We start from the raw sequence: 20,144 nt of genomic DNA on the forward strand, positions 1-20,144 counted from the left end.
CTGTGATTGGTGATTGCAGTGTCACGTTGTGCCGAGGTATTCGAGGTGCTGCGCGCTGTGAACTCAGTTACTGTGAGAACATGCACAGGGTGAGGGTAGTACTGGGTCACCTACCGGCGGCCACCCACCGCGGACTGAGAGCAGAGAGCACCGCCGCCCCCGGGGACACCGCGCACGATGTAGTGTTAGTACATGGCAGGAGGACCCCCATCTGTAAAGCGAAGAGAGGGGGATTCAAGGTAACAATCTGAGCTGTCACTTCTATCACTGACACTGACTGACACAGACAGACTCTGACTGACACACACAGACAGACTCTGACTGACACACACAGACTGACAGACACTGACACAGACAGACACTGACTGACACTGATTGACAGACAGACACTGACTGACACTGACACAGACAGACACTGACTGACACACTGACTGACACTGACACAGACAGACACTGACTGACACACTGACTGACACTGACACAGACAGACACTGACTGACACACTGACTGACACTGACACAGACAGACACTGACTGACACACTGACTGACACTGACACAGACAGACACTGACTGACACACTGACTGACTGACAGACACTGACTCTGACAGACACTGACTCTGACAGACACTGACTCTGACAGACACTGACTCTGACAGACACTGACTCTGACAGACACTGAGACACAGAATGACACACAGACACTGACACAGAATGACACACAGACACTGACACAGAATGACACACAGACACTGACACACAGACACTGACAGACACTGACAGACACTGACAGACACTGACACACTGACAGACACTGACACACTGACAGACACTGACAGACAGACACTGACAGACACTGACACACTGACAGACACTGACACACAGACACAGAATGACTGACACACAGACACAGAATGACTGACACACTGACACAGAATGTCTGACACACTGACACAGAATGACTGACACACTGACTGAGACACTGACACTGACTGACACTGACGGAACACACTACTGTGATATGTGCCGAATGTCACTACATACTACATACTATTCTACATTATACATACTACAAATATCATAATAATAATACATGTTTACAATCTATGGGATCTGCACAGTGTTTTGAATCATTCAGAAGGATATTGCAATATTTACAAAGTTGCTGATATAGCAACATTGCTGAGATGAAGAAAGGTTTTAGCATGTCTAGTACTTACAGTAACCTGTAATTGTACAACTAGACTCAGCTTCCGTTTTTCACGCGCACGCTGTCTTACGCAATAATATACACACACATTGTGAAAGCCAAACCCTGAAATATACGAATATATAGATATTAGTGTATTATTGATGCTTTTATTATTTATTTTTTGTTTTATTATAGGAAACTACACCCGATGAGCTCCTTTCCACCGTAATGACAGCCGTCTTACAGGACTTAAACCTGAGTCCAGATATAATTGGAGATATTTGTGTTGGTGAGAAGATGGTGTTATTTCTAATTGTCATTGCCAGGTCTTGTAAACAGAGGTTAGATGTATCTTGGCAGAGGAGAAAGCTCCTTTGGCCAGTACTCGTTATCTGTAAGTGCAAGGTACTAATAACATTTAGGGTGAGCTCCAGCCCTCACGTTATGTGCCAGGTACAGCCATCCAAAATCTATCAGAATTCTGCCCTCAATGACAGATACCTCTTACTGAAAGGATTTTGTAGGTAACTATCCATTCAAATGTAGATCTACTCACCCCTGTAGCTCTCTCTATCCATTATCAATATTTAATGTTTTTATATCCCCACTATAGTAATGTTCTTAGGTTACAAGCCAGGTCTAAAATGACCTCCCCACATCACACACCACTGTATTGGTGTATATCCCCAGATGTTGTAAAACTATAGCTTTCATGGTGCTGTCATTTTAAAGTCATGCAAAGAATCATGGGCATTGTAGTCCTACAACATCTGGGGATCTACCTTTTGGGCACCCCTGGTGTAGTGTGTGGTAGCCCTTTCTCCTTCTACATTGCCAGTAGTAGGCGGTCTTTCAGGGCTGCTTCTAGTTGGCTCAGATTGTTGGGAGTTGTTGCCCTGTATGTGCATTATTTATTTAAACAAATTGCAGATGTATATTGGGTGTCATTTGATGCTGCTATCACTTGGTTGGTTTGTATCTAACGCTGATGCAGGAGAATGTTTATGAAACGGGATCAAAGTTTAGACAAAGATATATGTCATAAAGTGTAACTTTGAACAGATTAGAAGCAGCACATAACATTTCACCTGATTAACTCCTTCACATCTGATTCTAGCCTGACATTCCTGGCATGTTATTGTTACTTACCCTTTGGTAATGCAATCTTTTGCTAAAACAAATGTAAGATTTTGTGTATCGATCTACCCCAGGCCTGTTCAACCTGCGGCCCCCCAGATGTTGCTGATCTACAACTCCCATGATTCTTTCAATTAAACAGCCAGGGAACCATAAGAGTTGTAGTTCAGCAACATCTGGGGGCCGCAGGTTGGACAGCCCTGATCTACCCAATCACTCTGATTAAATCTACTGGTTCAGTGCTTCTGTCTACAGGCTTCTTCAGAAAGTGTATCATCACACGTTAGTGTGTTTCGAAACATTAGCATGTTCTACCTTCAGTGTAAAAGGCAGAATAGCATTCATAGTGCTGAAATGACCAGCTGGCAATCTAAAGGAGGTGACCGCACAGCTACACATGTTATCCAGTGGGATGTGATAGTGTCAGGTGCACAATTAGCATCGCTTCCTGTACATGCTGCAAATATACAAATAATTAAGGTTTTCACAGGATTCCAAGCACAGTTCTAGGGGTTCTTTTTATAGGGAGTTTATAGAGGGATTGACAGAGTGCCAAAGAAGTGTAATATAAATACCGTACTTCTTCTATCTCTTCATTTAAATTTAGTTTAATTGTAGGAACTAGAAAAGCTTGCCCATTTATACCTTTCTCATTGTTAATTCACACATTCTGTACCGTATCCATCATGTTCTGCTGGGACATACACAATAAGTGTCATTTAAGAGCCTTTGCAAATTTGCTGTGTATTATCCAATGACGTACTCACAAGGTAAAATGTAACTGAAACAGTGGCTGATTACCAGCATAAGTTACAGAATGATTTAGTGTGTTATCGGGCAAATCTGATGATGTGGGAGAGATTTATAGAGTAAATTGACATATCTTTCTTTCCCCACTCAGGAAACGTTTTACAGCCTGGGGCAGGAGCCTTGGTTGCCAGAGTCGCACAGTTTCTAAGGTATTTGATTTATTGCGTTTTATCTGTACTAATCCATAGGTACCTGCATGAAATATATTACACCTTTTGGTCCATCTATAAGATCCCAGATCACGACATCATCCAGGATGCAAATTGTGTAGGATATTGTTCATGTCATGCACACACACGCTAGTTAAGATCTTTTTTATGTCCTAAAAAATGAATGTAAAACTCTTGTTTTAGTGAATGCTTGTTTAACTTTAATGAATATAATGCAATTGTCTGTAATTTGCAGGTGAGCCTACTGAGTTCTGTTGAAAATCAGTGAGCAAAGTTTAAGGAAAGCTACATATTTCTGTAATTTTCAGTAAAACCCTGTACAGAGGCCAGTTATCCCTCTCTGTTTTAAGAATACCGTTTAACACCGGAGTATTGCAGCATGAGATGGAGAAAGTGCTTAGTACAGATGGATAACTTATTTTAACACTTACACTAAGCAGTGCGTTTAAGGTGTGATGAAAATTTGCAAATTTGCTATTTAGTCACTTTACTTCTTTTTCTGCCTTAACCAATCAGTCTTACCAGGATCTCCACTAAATTCCTGCCAACCCATCCCCAGCTCCCCCACGTAATTCAGGAAGCACTCCAATCGCAGGACTCACAGATCCTGAGAGAGGGTTCCTAGCTATGACCGAATTTCCGGTTACACTCTTTGTGTCTTCACTGAGTGCTCTGAAGTAGGCTGCTGTGTTCCCTGCTGAGTCCTGAAACATTTTTCTGTTTTTCAGTGGAATTCCAGAGACTGTTCCAAACCACACTATTAACAGGCAATGCTCCTCGGGGCTGCAGGCGATCATTGACATAGCAGGTACATGGTGTCTTCAGTCACTTCCATTCTGTTATATTCAAATCTAACCTCTAAAATTTTAATTGTAGGTCTTTGTTGTGAGATGTCAATTTATTATTTTCTTTAATTTGTTGGAGAACAGCATAATGGTTGCTCTTATGTGGACTGTCTCTTTTACCTACTAGGTTTATTTATTTATTTTATTGCTTTCTATGAACTAATGAATGAGACACTCTATCGAAGAAAATCTGGAATCTTTGCATACAGTTTTATCAACTGACCTTTGCTCTAATGAGCTTCCAAGATTCATAGATACAGGCAGCTACTGTGCAAATACATGGAAAAACAGATTCTTTATTTTGATCATATATTCTCATCAATGATTGCAATTCGTAGCCTGCATGTGCTTGTGTTCATTTAAAATTCATTGGGGTCCATGTAGAATCCCACTAGGCGCATGCGTCGTGATGGGGAACCCTTCAGGGTTTTTGCTGCAATGTGGACGTCTACCCCCCAGAGGCTCGCGACATAGGTGTGTGGGTGCAGGGATTTGTCTTAAGTGCCAGTGCGGAGGAGCCCTCTGTGCTCCATTTAAGAAACGTGGTTGCGGCAGCAGTGCATCCCAAAACTGAGAGTAGAGAATATCAAGGGCTTTCTAGTGTGAGAACTTATGCAGAATTTATGGTGTTGGCGGCCACTAGAAATACTCGGCTTACCCTCAACTGGTAAATTCCAACAGCCATTTTGAGCAAAGGGTAAGCTGAGAATCTTTAGTCGAAAAACGTCCAACTCCTCCAGTGAGGACCAGGATAACCCCTGCCAGTCCAAAAGGGGGGGGGGGGGGCCCTTGTCACCACAAGGGCTCAGATTACTCCAGCCTCTCCTGCACACTGTGCACACTGTTAGAGTGAAGGAGTTTGTGTGTGTCAGCTGTATGGTCGGCAACTGCTCCACGGTGTACCAGCCCGGTTAAAGTTTAGGTAAGTCCCTACCAATCTCTTGAAGAGTACCAAACAAAGACGAGAAACCTGAAATATTAAGAGACTAGTGAGGAGCTCTCTCACATAACACCTGCTCAGCTTGACGGTCAGGCCCTGACCCCAATTTTAATACATTTTATCAAAGGGTTGTTTTAAATGTATTTAGCAGCTCAGTTTTTCACAGGGTGCTAATACAGTAATGGACCGTTGACATGAGTGGGAAATGTTTCACAGTTGTCAAAATGTTTTTTAACTTGTATATCAGGGCATCACATTCACTGTTAAAGGACTAATTAGCAAATGTTTTTTCAGACACCCAGTGGGCAAAGGAGGCCACTGCAGCCACTTGGATGGATTGGGTTATATATAGCTCCCCATCGGCCCTGGGTGAAACACCATTAGTATCCACACACAGCATGTATACAGACATGGTTCTTCATCCTACAAACCCGTTTTTGTTTTTAAAAACCTTTCATTAACATTTATTTGAAAAATGTATAAATGTGTGTTTGTTTTCCAGGTGGCATCAGGAATGGGTCCTTTGACATTGGTTTGGCATGTGGGTAAGATACCAGAGTGAATTTGCTTTAATGCACTTTGTCTTTCTTCAACACATGGAGATTTGGATTTGTTTATTCTCATGGTCTAAGCCCATTGCCATCCTGGGATAATTCCTTTTTAGAGACCTGGTTAAAATACACAGTGTTCTCAGACTGCCCTCCAAGACAGACCCGATCCTTGGCACTCAATATACATCCCAGATAATGTCATTGACATACTTTCCATATACAGCACCACCTCCTGGCAGCAAGGCTGCACTGCACTTTGCTAGAATATTGGCATGTTAATGGTTTACACAATGCATTGCACAGGCCTCTGCCATTCTAAGGGTTAATATCCAGAGAACACAGCCGGGTATTATAAGAGCTGTCCTTTTTCTGAAGATGATCATACTGAGCAAAAGACTGATGGTTTCTCATCGACTCTATCTGGGGCCTTATTGTACAATTACATCTTCAATGAGTTTAGCTGGAAGTTAGGGTGAAAATCTAAACTGTTTCTAACCTGTAAACTTGACCATTGGACTTTCATAATGTGCTCCGTCATGGAGGGGGGAGTTCACTCTGTTGTACAAGGTCCCAGCTAGTTTGGCATAAACATTGGTGCAGTTATTGAGGGGTAAAGGTTAGTCTGACTATGGGTTAAGAATGTGTCTGAGCTCACAGCATTGCAAGGATCTGCGCTGTAGCTATAGCTCTGCTGCTTCTAGTTTATAAACTATACCTTAACTCATGTTTACAGTCCTGCGACTTATAATATGGACAGTCTTTGTTTCTTGGCTGAGATTGTGAAATATCTGTAAACATTATAGCTTCTATGTACATATCATCTAACCATCTATTATATGCACCTAACCCACCTTTCCCTCTTTTTGCTATGATTGTTTCTGTGTGTAGCCCTGTCTCCCTAGTGTAATCTGCCCGCAGCCCTGTCTCCCTAGTGTAATCTGCCCGCAGCCCTGTCTCCCTAGTGTAATCTGCCCGCAGCCCTGTCTCCCTAGTGTAATCTGCCCGCAGCCCTGTCTCCCTAGTGTAATCTGCCCGCAGCCCTGTCTCCCTAGTGTAATCTGCCCGCAGCCCTGTCTCCCTAGTGTAATCTGCCCGCAGCCCTGTCTCCCTAGTGTAATCTGCCCGCAGCCCTGTCTCCCTAGTGTAATCTGCCCGCAGCCCTGTCTCCCTAGTGTAATCTGCCCGCAGCCCTGTCTCCCTAGTGTAATCTGCCCGCAGCCCTGTCTCCCTAGTGTAATCTGCGTGCAGCCCTGTCTCCCTAGTGTAATCTGCGTGCAGCCCTGTCTCCCTAGTGTAATCTGCGTGCAGCCCTGTTTCCCTAGTGTAATCTGCGTGCAGCCCTGTCTCCCTAGTGTAATCTGCGTGCAGCCCTGTCTCCCTAGTGTAATCTGCGTGCAGCCCTGTCTCCCTAGTGTAATCTGCGTGCAGCCCTGTCTCCCTGGTGTAATCTGCGGGCAGCCCTGTCTCCCTGGTGTAATCTGCGGGCAGCCCTGTCTCCCTAGCGTTCTCTGCGGGCAGCCCTGTCTCCCTAGCGTAATCTGCGGGCAGCCCTGTCTCCCTAGCGTAATCTGCGGGCAGCCCTGTCTCCCTAGTGTAATCTGCGGGCAGCCCTGTCTCCCTAGCGTAATCTGCGGGCAGCCCTGTCTCCCTAGCGTAATCTGCGGGCAGCCCTGTCTCCCTAGCGTAATTCTGCATTGTTTTGTTTTGTTTTTTCTTTAGGGTGGAATCCATGAGCCTCAGAAGTGTTGGGGATCCTGGAGATCTCAGTCCTCGTACTATGGATGTACAGAAAGCCAGCGATTGTACCATCCCCATGGGGTGAGAACCTTCAGAGTTCTGATCTTACGTGGAAACTCTCCATGCCTGCCTTCCTGCTTTGACAACTCTGTCTGCCCACCTATTCTGGTATCATGCTGCCTTTAAATCCCCATCACATTTTCATGAAGTGGTTTCCCAACCACTGATCATTTTCTCCACCGCTTGCCCATTTTCCTCCTCTTTTATTGAATTCTCTTTAATCGAATGCTTTGTATAGAATGCCTGTCCGTTGTATTGTACAGGACATATAGAGATTAGAATGCACTGCAGCAATATTGTCTGACACAGAGAAGTTAGAATGGCCAGCGATGGATTATTTCCTTAAAGAGACACTCTGGATCCCTTAAGCACTTTAGCATATATATATATATATATATATATATTTGTGCTCGTAAATTAATACGTAATAGATAGTATCCGTAAGGGCAAAGTTGGCTGTGGTGTGCTGAAACCAACGTACGAGTGGGCCTGTAAATAAGAGGGCCCACCAAGGAGAAAGTAATTATAACAGGGTGTAGGTGGGTGGGGACAATCAACTGAACGGCAGAGGTGAGTAGGGGCTGGGTGTTTAAGTAGGGGACTTACTCCTCCCACAAATACAGGCCTAATGGCCTTTCTACTTGTGCTCGGAATTTAATACATAATGGATAGTATCCGTAAGGGCAAAGTTGGTTGTGGTGCCGAAACCAACGTACGAGTGGGCCTGTAAATAAAAGAAGGCAAAAGAGAAGTTTGAGAAAATACACACTTTATTGCCTTTTTACATAACCAAGTTCCTGAAAGCTTGACGAAGCTCTTTTTCCGGTCGTGGAATATAAGTATGGTATATGGCGGATTTCCAATGACCCAGACTATTGATGATGTGGACCGGTGTATTTGTGCTAGAGGCTGATGAGGCGGCTCCTATGCGGAAGGAGTGCCCGGAGAATGAAGCCGGATTGAAACCCAGTTTAGATAGTAGTGTTCTGACGTGTGACGTGAATTTAGCAGTGGTAAGCGGGTGCCCTTGTAGTGATAAGAGCGGAGAGTCTGGTAAGTGCGCTTGATGGGTTGACTGTAGGTGGTCTAGCGTCTTGACCGGACACCAGGCATTATCAGTAGGGAAGAGAGGAATTACAGTGGGGTGTTGTGAATGATTGGTTTTAGTTGATGTGATCGAAAGTAGGTAGTGATCCTCCACCTTTGTGAGGTGCGATGTTTTTAGGCTGTGCATGATATCTCCTTGACAAACAACGGTCTAGGTCTGCGAAAACCGTAGAAAGCAAGATAGATAGCCTATTTGATCACGAGGTTTGTGTTGGGATCAAACGGGGATTCGTCAAGGAGATAGGCCCATCTATAGGTAGTCTTGTGATAGTGAGTGGAGCTGAAACCTTTAATATACCTTTCAATACCTTTTTAATGGGATATGATGACAAGAAGGGGGTGTTGTGAGGCTATGGTGCTGAACCCCGGTGAGGTAAAGTTTAATTGTGTTGTGAGAAAGTTTTTTTTTTTTTTAATTCTTTATTTTTGTAGTGCACGTAAAGGAAACAGGCAAGCTTGAGGTGCCCCAAAAGCAATCCTCAGGAGATTCCCACGCTTAACATGCGGGGTATACGATTAACTGCACAATTTTATATTTTATCAGGCTTAATTAGTGTAACATTAAAACATCAGTTAAAATGTAAGTATACTATGTAAACAGGATTGGTTCATGCGTGAATTAGGTTAGTGGCAACATAGCTAGTACAGGTAGAGTAGTAAAGCGCTAGTAATAACATTTAGCATATACATATGTACCTGTGTGATATTCAAGGGGTCGCTTATATAGTATAACCAGCTAGGGCAGAGTCGCTTATAAGTATATCAGTTGCGCTTACGGTTATAAATACGTGGCTTGCATTTAATGTGATATATTCGCCTCATGCGCATAGCGGTGGGATTGACAAGTTGTGATGCAATGCAAACCAGTAGTTATGGTACATGCTTAACTTGCGCATTAAACAACATAAAACTAAATAGCAAAATGAGGCAGAGTAGAGCTAAGCACAGGCAATTCAGCGCAGTGAGTCTGGCATAAAGTGAGCTTTAGAAACGCTCTGTGTGGTAGGATTTGAGGGTCTGGCATTTGCGTAGGCTGTGGAGGGGGAGAGTCTCTGCATGGTGTGCAGGGTCTTGGGTTGTGGGCCTCACCCCTTGTCTGTCCATATTGCCTCAGCCGATGCCCGTCCTGGAGGCCATACTTGCGTGCCTGGGCGGGTGTTCTAGGCGTTTTTGTGAGCACCTTCCATGGGGGCAGACGGGTTCTGTGGCACCTCTGTGCCAGGGCTCGGTTCCCTCTATGGGTGGTGGCGTGGGTCCCCTCAAAACGATCCGGTAGGCGGCTGACACCGGAGAGGGTAGCTGTGTGTCACGCAGGGCTCGGCCAGGTGCGTGCATCCGTGGCTTGTGTAGCTCCCCAGATCCTGCCTGTGTGGGGACGGGTGTACGTGCCCGCATACCCGCATACCTGGTATTCGCTTCCCGCTTTGCTGGTCGACCGCCATTACCCCGCCCGGCAGCTGGTCTGGGGGCCCGCGGCAGCGCTCCATAATGGCGGCGCCTGGTGGCTGGGCGAATCCAGGCGGCCACCGCTCTCATTGCTTGGTGTTGTGTCGCTCCTTGGTTGCAGAGCACTGCCCACATGCCTTCGCAGAGCCGGTCCATCGTCATCGTGGGCTGGAGTGGCGGCTGGATGCTTGTGTCCTTTGATTGGGGTCTGCGTCGGGCCGCCATCTTGGCTGTGCCTCGACGGAGTCTTACCCCTGTGGGCCGCGTGGCCCTTCGTTCCACCCTCGGGTGTGCTTAGCGTGGCTGGGGCGGACCGGGATGACCCCCACCGGTCCAGGGGGGGGGGGGGAGGGTATTTGCCGGGTCGGTCTGGAGTTCCCAAGGTCGGGGAGAGCAGGCGTCTTGCCCCGGTTCCTGTAGGCCCCGTTCGGCGTTTAGCGCCCCCGTCTCCGACGGGCGTCGGACTCGTGCCTTTCTCCTCAGTGGTGCACCCCCAGCATGGGTAGTGCACCCAGAAGTGTCTGTGGGCTTTGTAGCCGCCGCTGAGCTGCAAGATTTTGCCCGTCGGGCAGGAGCTCATGAAACCTGCGTCCGCTCCGCTTGACGGTCAAGCTCCGCCCCCGTGTTGTGAGAAAGTTTAAGATGGGTTGGTGTAGAATTAGAGAAACCTGCTCTTTTACTTTGGTGTCATGAGAAATCTATTAGAATTGATAAAATGACTATTAAAACGTAGTTTACTAGTTACTTAGGTGTAGGAAAAAGAACCGGATATTAATAAACAATTACTGAGGTTTTTTAATGTTTTGACCATAATTAAACCGGCAAACATAGTTTAGAAAAAAATGGTAGTTTGACCTGATTTAATAACTTTATACTGACAGGTAGGTATAAGCAGTTGAATGACCGAACAGAAAGTATGCTCTTTAAAATGAAAATTCATTCATGTAAATGAAATGCATGAATTATTTAGAATGGGATTGATAGAATTAGCCGTACTAGGGACCTGTAACGTGCGTTCGTTAAACACCGTACGAATAGAACAGTAATGAATTAGGAAGTATGCGAGGGGTGAATAGTATTTACATCAAATGTTAAAGATGCATGAACGGGTAAGTAAATAGGTACGTGGTTCGTGCGTATGACCGAACGGTAACACAGAAATATAATGATTAATATCAGCATTATGCCTATACATGGTTCAGCAGTTTTGGCTGTACGAATGCGTAAGCGATGCGTAAGTATAATGGGCGTTCGTCCATTTGGCGCGAACGCTGAATACGTGAAACGAGCACGGATACGTTTAAAGGAAAAAAGGGAGCCTACCCCTACGTTTTTAAGCCCGAACGGAGGGAAATAGCCGAATGCTATTTCCCTCACTAGCTTACGTGAGCGTGCCGGTCTCGTGACCGGAAGCCAGGTACCGCGACCGGGAGAAAAAAAACGGGTGGCAGGGCCTCAGAACGGACGGAGGATTTCTCTGGACCTCTTGCTGCAGGAGACTGAAGCTGTTTGTCGGGAAGCTCGGACCGGAAGTGCTGGTTGCTATGGGGATAGACAATCAACTGAACGGCAGAGGTGAGTAGGGGCTGGGAGTTTAAGTAGGGGACTTACTCCTCCCACAAATACAGCCCTAATGGTGTGTGTGTGTGTATATATATGTATGTATGTGTGTGTATATATATATATTATATAAAAACAAGGGGCTGGCTGCACTCACCTAAACATGCTTACATGGGGTGCTGCTGGGGGCCAATAAGTACAGTAAAAATAGAAATCCAGCGCACTCACTTATCAACTAAACAGCTACTTTGATGCTGACAGATTTAACTAGTTTTATTAAAAACACCTAATCTAGGCAAAAAATAGTGGGGGTTTAGTTACACTATATGATCATACATTGCATAAGCCTGCCACAAACGTCAATGTACCCCATCTTTGGCAGTTGGCAGTGAGAGTAGGACCTGCCAAAGATGGGGTACATTGACGTTTGTGGCAGGCTTATGCAATGTATGATCATATAGTATATTTATTTTATATAGTAGTGTGTGTGTATATATATATATATATATATTTTTTTTTTTTTTTGGAAGAGTGACACTTTTATAAATGAACCTTGTTACACCCAACTAGCTGTCAATCAGACAACTGGTCCTGTTACTTCCTGGTTTGGTTAGCTCAGTGGAATTAAATTCAAGAGGCAGCATTTGCTCAGAGCACCTGCCTTGCAAAGACTTCACATTGAGCTTTATTGGGAAGTCTGTGACAGCCACAGAAAGTTTGGCAGAGTTAGAAAGGGAGGGCTTGCAAAGGCTGCAGGCAAGAGACCTGAAGGTTTTACATACCTCTAATGGAAAAAAACTACGTAAATGCATATATGTTTTTATTTGGGGTTTTGTATGTGGGCAGTGGAGTGTCTCTTTAATATAGAGAATACTGCTTCTGTGAATTCTTATCTCTAACGCCTAGATCAAGCATGTCAAACTCAAAGTCTAGCACGGGCCAAATAAACAAGGTTTAAGTTAAAATTTATGTTTAAATTTTCATAGAAACAGGTTTATTTTGAAAAGTACTGTATAAAAAAATTAAAAATGCACCCCCCTCTACTAAATCCCAGTCCCTCCCCCTCTCTTAAATCCCTGTCCCTGTCCCTCTCCTAAATCCCAGTCCTCCCCCTATACTAAATCCCAGTCACCCCCTATACTAAATCCCAGCACCCCCCCTCTAGCCAACAAGCAGACTCCACTCACATTGCCGCTGCCAGTATGCGACTCCAGAGTCCGGCCTCCGCACCCTATGCCAAATCTGATCATCCCGCTACTTCTTGAAACCCTGTGAAGGTGGAGCACGTCAACGTCATGTCAGAATGTGACGTGGTGTTGCATGCTTCAGTGCACCTCCAGGTACTCCACTGTCCAGCTGCAGCAATCGCAACACAGACCGACACACACAATCACTGACAGACTCACTCACGCAGTAAACATTGCTTACCTAGATTTCAGTAAGGCTTTTGACACTGTTGCACATAGAAGGCTCATCAGTAGACTTTGATCTTTAAGTTTGGATTCCAATATTGTTGAATGGGTAAGGCAGTGGCTGAGTGACAGGCAACAGAGGGTTGTAGTCAATGGAGTATATTTAAAGCATGGGCTTGTCACCAGTGGGGTACCTAAGGGATCTGTACTTGGACCCATTCTCTATAATATTTTGATTAGTGATATTGCAGAAGGCCTTGATGGTAAGGTATGTCTTTTTGCTGATGATACTAAGATATGTAACAGGGTTGATGTTCCAGGAGGGATAAGCCAAATGGCAAATGATTTAGGTAAACTAGAAAAATGGTCAGAGTTGTGGCAGCTGACATTTAATGTGAATAAGTGTAAGATAATGCATCTTGGACGTAATAATCCAAGGGCAGAGTACAGAATATTTGATAGAGTCCTAACCTCAACATCTGAGGAAAGGGATTTAGGGGTGATTATTTCTGATGTCTTAAAGGTAGGCAGACAATGTAATAGAGCAGCAGGAAATGCTAGCAGAATGCTTGGTTGTATAGGGAGAGGTATTCGCAGTAGAAAGAGGGAAGTGCTCATGCCATTGTACAGAACACTGGTGAGACCTCAATTGGAGTATTGTACGCAGTACTGGAGACCGTATCTCCAGAAGGATATTGATACTTTAGAGAGAGTTCAGAGAGGCTACTAAACTGGTTTGTGGATTGCAGGATAAAACTTACAAGGAAAGGTTAAAGGATCTTAACATGTAAAGCTTGGAGGAAAGACGAGACAGGGGGGATATGATAGAAACATTTAAATACATAAAGGGAATCAACAAAGTAAAGGAGGAGACTATATTTAAAAGAAAAACTACCACAACAAGAGGACATAGTCTTAAATTAGAGGGGCAAAGGTTTAAAAATAATATCAGGAAGTATTACTTTACTGAGAGGGTAGTGGATGCATGGAGTAGCCTTCCAGCTGAAGTGGTAGAGGTTAACACAGTAAAGGAGTTTAAGCATGCGTGGGATAGGCATAAGGCTATCCTAACTATAAGATAAGGCCAGGGACTAATGAAAGTATTTAGAAAATTGGGCAGACTAGATGGGCCGAATGGTTCTTATCTGCCATCACATTCTATGTTTATATGTTTCCTAATGAATATTCATATTTTATACCAAGCCCTTGCTCTATTTATTTTTGCATTTTCAAGATTTAACTAGTAAGATCAGAGGATTTAGTAGAATTAATGCAGTAGCAAGTATTCTAAATTATAATGTGCTCTGCTAAATCCCCATAGCATGATGGGATTGGTCAAGGTATATTTGCAATAATAACAATAACCTCCTCTCTGTTCTAGGATTACTTCAGAGAATGTGGCTGAAAGATTTGGTGTTACCCGGCAGAAACAAGACACGTTTTCCCTAAGATCACAACAAAAGTAAACCAGCTGCTAAAGAAACCATGTTTTAAATAATAGCGTTTAATCAGAGGGCAAAACTACATGTTCGTTTTTCTTTGTGTGTCTCTTACTAACGGTAATGGTGAGTATTGTACCCACAGAGCTGCGGCCGCCCAGCAAGCTGGTCGATTTAGAAATGAAATTGTTCCTGTAAACACCAAGTTTACGGATGACCAGGGAAACACAAAAACTATAACTGTGTCCAGTGACGAAGGCATCAGGGCAAATACCACCCTAGAGGGTCTCAACAAGCTACGGCCGGCTTTCAAGGAGAATGGCAGTACCACAGCTGGTGGGTTTGTTGTCTTATTAAATATATTTCTACTTGTGAGACAATAGCTTGCTCAGAAGGCCGCTATTTCTGTAGAATGGTTTATTTTAAACTCTTCTTTATGCTGCAACAGGCCACTAAAGTCAGGCGACTATTAATTGGATAGCTTTTTATTGTGAACTTAGAGCAGAACTGCCATTTTAGAAGAACACTGTGTTATTCTGTAGAGCACTATGTTATTATAATGTGTTTAAACCAATAAATATGTTCCTGCAAGTTTTGCCAGTATGCAATTGTGACGAAATGCCTTTTGTCACTGGATTTTTAGGTGATAAGCTGCCCTTTGCCCCTGGCTATTGGTGGAGCCTGATTGCCAGCCTCCTGCCTCATGACTATGGCCCTGGGTTGTATGGCCCTTTACAAACATTATTTGGGCTAATGGATTTATATTGTGCTGCTGCTGGCCCTTTAAGAACTGCATTGTGGCTTATGGACTTGTATTGGACCATGCTGGCCCTTTAAGAACCGTCTGGGGACATATTGAGTCTGTGTGTGACAATGCCCCTTTAAGACTGTCCCCAGACCTTTAAAATACTTTGTCTATGGCTTTCTCCCACTTGGTTCAGTAAATGGAGCTTACTGAACCAAGTACCACACAGGCGGACCACCCAGATGTGGAAGGGTGCAAGCAATTTACCTCCCAGGCTCGGAGCCTGCTGTAGGTGCAGGGTGGCCGCAGTTCGTGTAAACGAACACGTGGCGGCGGCCATCTTTTGTTCATTCGAACGAGGTCAGCGGTATGTGTAGCCAAATTCATGGAACTGAAATCCGCTACACATTTCAACGAACACCGCTGACCCTTACCTTTTCCTACACTCCATTTTCAGCTACAGAGACTAAGTCCCGTTCGGCAGTTTGAACATACAGTGAGACTAAGCTAAATGCACGAACGGCCCCGTTCGTGCATTCGAATGGGACTTAGTCATTTTTCTGCCTGAAATAGACCGACCGCACAGCCCAAATCTATGGAACTGTTTTGGGCAGGAAAATGTGCTTGCGGTCGGTCAAAAAGGACTTCCAGACAACTTTTGAACTACTGGAGGGATTGGTATGATTTTGGTTATGTTTATATTTAAAGTATGCTGATTCTGAAAATGTATGTTTTATGTGAATATGATGCATATTTTTAAAGTTACAGTGTATGCATAAAAAGTGTATTTTTCCTGCCTGTGATAATTACATTAACCCATTGTGTTCAGTAATTATATCACAGGCAGAGGGGAGGGTTTGTGTGTAATTGCTGGGAGTGTGTTACTGTAATGTACGTATTTTATTGGTTGTTCTACAAAACCCTGTGGGTGGGACTGTATGTGTAAAACCTGCATAAAAGAAAGTCCTTTGGTGCCAATTAAAGCAGATCATATTGTAACTTCATGAAGTTTCGGTTAATGTTTGGGGGATTGGAGAACTACACTCTGGGGATTGCTATAATCACTATACTCCCCAGGGTATAATCACTAAGCTCTGCTAAGAGCTTGTTCCTGCTCTCTGGAATTCGGAGAGGTTGATCTACTGGAAGCTGGACCCTGGTCTTGGGTCCAGAGTGGGTGGAGACGGCGAGACCCCAACCAAGCTGCGGCGGTTCGTGGGAGTCTACAGTGGTTATGGTGTCTGGCGGAGTGCTTGGAGTCCTCGGAAAGCACTAGGAGCATCCATCAACGGAAGGTACCCGGTTGGGGTGCCAGCGGTTCCGTTACAGCAAATATTAAGAGAGCTCCAATCAATGCAAGGGATGCATATTTAAATCAATAATGCGACACATGAGTAAATGTCCAGTGCAGTGGTATTCACACGGGCCACCTGCAACAATATCTAACTGCAGTTGCTGCACTCAAAACCCGATTTGTGTTTTGTTTTCAGTTTTGTTTTCAGTTGTGATTGGACAGCGTGTTTAATAATTTTAATAGACTATTTCGTCTACAGGCAATTCCAGTCAAGTCAGTGATGGAGCCGCAGCTGTTCTCCTGGCTAAACGATCCACGGCTGTGCAGCTAGGTCTTCCCATCATGGGTGTGTTAAGATCATATGCTGTTGTTGGTGTCCCTCCAGATGTTATGGGTATCGGACCTGCATACGCCATACCTGTGGCTTTGGAGAAAGCAGGTAAGGTTTCATTCTCTGTAATCAGATCTTTCCAAAAGCTCCCCTCTATATTTGGTGTGAGACGCTCACAGGGAGACTTAAAGCTATAAATCTGTCTGATCCTCTGCATTGTAACGTATATAGAACAATGTGTCCTTCCATTGCAGGTCTTACCATACACGATATCGATGTATATGAAATCAATGAAGCATTTGCCAGTCAGGTAAGCTTCTGTGTAATATTCCGCTTTAGCTTACTCGGTGTAACCCCAGGTATAATGCAATGTCACCGCACTGTACTGGACAGCAAAATAGGCACCATAACCACACCATGTAATCCATAACATGTCACTATCCCGAGCAGTAACCTCCTCTATGGAGGAGCTATGGAATGAGAAGAGAGTAAAAGCACTCACAGACCGAGCTGATACTGTGTGACAGGCTTTCTAGTGCAGAACTGCCGACAGGATTTACCAGACAAACTTAGGTGCAGATTTAGTATTCAATTTGTGTGAATTTATAAATCTCTTTATTTTCATTGCTATAAATACTGTGACTTTTAAAAGTTATCCTTGTGTACAAATCAGATATTTTAGAATGTTTCCAAGAAAGATACAGAGTAATAATTTCTAACCCGGCAAATATCTCATTAATAAATACAAAAATACTTTTTATAATTTTTTTAATTTTTTTTTTTTTATATCAAAGTTAAAAAGTGTATAACTAAAAATGGGATTATGATAGTAATGATTATACTTTACATGGTCTCCTATAATATTTCATAGGCTCATAACATCACACAACAATGGCTCATTTATATAAAGAAATGGTGTATATAGGGAAGTTGAATTGTATCTGAAGACACCGCTAACAATCAGGCACACTGGCAGTTACTGAGTCACAGGAGATATAGTTTGATTGATATCAAAGAAAAAAACTTGAATCTACAACAATAAGTAGGAACACACAAACAGGATAAATTAACTGCAGTCTTGGAATCCATCCATGTCGTTCTCCACACCACCAGTACAGCAAAACAGGAACTGGCACCAAAACCACTGTTTGTGCTGCACAGTTGATCCTGTTTTTTGCTATTAAGCAGCACTTGGGATAAGCATTTGGTTTGCACGAATGCGCTTTTTAAAGCTTCAGCCTACTAGTGAGAAACTGCAAATATGGCCCTCCAGGATGGACACACACGGCCACCCACATTTTGGAGGAGTTAAGTAATCTTGTAATTTATACACTTGCCGGTGAGTTTGCCAGCTTTATGTATATATTCCGTGTGTACCTTCTAAAATTGACAATGATATCCACATTTCCATAATCCCTGCCCTGCGTCCATTACAGTGAGACAAATGGATGGCATACTGAAATAGAGAATCCGTATTGCTTCCCTCACTGGCATCTCGGTTCCATGTTTAGAGCCATTCGTGTCTATAGCTTCTGCCTTCTCCTAACGTGTGTTGTCTCATTCAGGCTGTTTATTGTGTGGAGAAGTTGGGAATCCCCGTGGAGAAGGTGAATCCTAACGGTGGGGCCATCGCACTCGGACATCCTCTTGGTTGTACCGGAGCTCGCCAAACAATAACTCTGCTAAATGAGCTGAAACGCAGGGGGAAAAGGTGAGGGCAATAATAAAGATCTGTAATAACAGGCTTGTTTACTAACGGGAAAAAGCACTCCAGATTCAATGAGGACCCCTCTGTGCATGTACACTTAGAGGGTTATTCAATAACGTGAGAATTCAAAGTGAATTTCACATTTAAGGTAATACGAGCCAAATGCATAACTGACTTTTTCTTTTTCCAGTTCAGCTTTTTTGATTTCGAATTCTCACGTTTGTGAATAACCCTGAAAGTGTATGTACAGTGAAGACCTCAGTAAATCTGGAGTGCTTTTTCACCTATTGCTGTGTGCTGGACATTTTTTATTTTTTAATTCTATATGTAGTGAATGTTAAGACAACCGAACGTAATGCTGAGCTAGCTTTTAAGTTGGCAATGCATTATGGGAAAGCTATTCCACAGCAGGTTTATAGACTGGCTGCCTGTTTGTGGTATAAATCATTGTCTCTCCACAGCATTTTGCCATTCCAAGTTACGTATTGGAACGTATTGTTATCTATTACTGCACCAACGCATTCCGCACTCCTGCAGGCATTGCCATAAAAGGGATAAAACACTGTCGAGGCCAAGTGGTAGTATATGTATTGAAGGCTGTAGTAAAGTATCTACAAGCAGATTATTAAGTTCCGAAGAGACCCAAAATGAGCACTGACCTTTGTTTTGCACCCTCAGTTTTATCTCTTTTTGGAAACGTTTTATATTTCCTGATCTGTAGAGATATTCTATACACCTCTATGTAAACGTTTTATTATGCCTGACTTACTTCTCAACTCATTATAAGGTTTACTGCACCTGAGTGAATTTAATTTTGAAGTTCCTTTAAGGAGAGATGAACCATGTCATGTATCTATCAAGCTGTGTGATAAAGGGGTTTAACCCCTTAAGGACCAAACTTCTGGAATAAAAGGGAATCATGACATGTCATGTGTCGTTAAGGGGTTAATTAAGTTTTTTCTATCTCTGATCGTTTTCCAATGTGTAAATCTTTACATATTTTGTTTCAGAGCATTTGGAGTTGTATCAATGTGTATTGGAACAGGAATGGGAGCCGCTGCTGTGTTTGAATACCCAGGAAATTAAACCCCCAAACTAATCTAGAAATCAGTGGACCGAAAGAAGATTGGAGCACTTACCAGACTATGAAACTAGAATGAGGAAATTATTGTCTGTCTTACCTAATGAGTCAAGGTTAACAAATTTCACTAGAAACGAGGAGCCAGGGCCAAACATAACGAGTCATAACTTCACACAATTACTTAGCCGCTCATATACGCACATAACTAGCCACACATTCACACCTAATCAGCTACTCATACACATGCATACACTGACACAGCTGATTTACCTGATCTCCTCCAAACTGCGAGCAGCAAGTGAAAGAGAATAGAGACTAACACACTGCCCCTAGTGTCCTGCACTTAGAAAGCTACTGGGAGCTGTTGGTGTTCACTGGGTTCTAAATCCTGATTTAATTATAGTAGGTTAATGTTAATTTACCATTAGAACGGTTTAACATTTGCTAATCATGGACTCTTACAGTGTAAAGTTTAATTAAAATGAACAGGCTCCCTAGGCTTTAAATGTTTTATATGCATCCGTCCAGGGTGGTCTTTGGAGTGCCTTTCATATAAACATCATTTAATAAATGTCTGGAG

At 43.5% G+C, this 20,144-nt stretch overlaps 1 protein-coding gene across 1 annotated transcript; it reads left to right on the forward strand.

Moving 5' to 3' along the window:
- Positions 1-17: 17 nt before the first annotated feature.
- Positions 18-20,130, forward strand: ACAA1 (acetyl-CoA acyltransferase 1). Its single transcript, XM_063452724.1, has 12 exons — positions 18-239; positions 1,387-1,480; positions 3,230-3,287; positions 4,037-4,116; positions 5,596-5,638; positions 7,364-7,462; positions 14,348-14,428; positions 14,551-14,741; positions 16,704-16,883; positions 17,030-17,085; positions 18,341-18,486; positions 19,494-20,130. Exons 1-12 carry the CDS (start codon positions 81-83, stop codon positions 19,567-19,569), a joined length of 1,263 nt encoding a protein of 420 aa, XP_063308794.1. The 5' UTR covers positions 18-80; the 3' UTR covers positions 19,570-20,130.
- Positions 20,131-20,144: the final 14 nt, after the last annotated feature.

Source organism: Pelobates fuscus, chromosome 4 (assembly GCF_036172605.1).
Source record: "Pelobates fuscus isolate aPelFus1 chromosome 4, aPelFus1.pri, whole genome shotgun sequence".
In the NCBI taxonomy this organism is placed as follows: Eukaryota; Metazoa; Chordata; class Amphibia; order Anura; family Pelobatidae; genus Pelobates; species Pelobates fuscus.

Bases quoted from the DNA above. Each gene is read 5' to 3' on its own strand.
- ACAA1 (XM_063452724.1), top strand. From the start codon at position 81: ATGCACAGGGTGAGGGTAGTACTGGGTCACCTACCGGCGGCCACCCAC. The intron at 240-1,386 runs GTAACAATCTGA...GTTTTATTATAG, and splicing joins CGAAGAGAGGGGGATTCAAG to GAAACTACACCCGATGAGCT. The intron at 16,884-17,029 runs GTAAGGTTTCAT...CTTCCATTGCAG, and splicing joins TGTGGCTTTGGAGAAAGCAG to GTCTTACCATACACGATATC.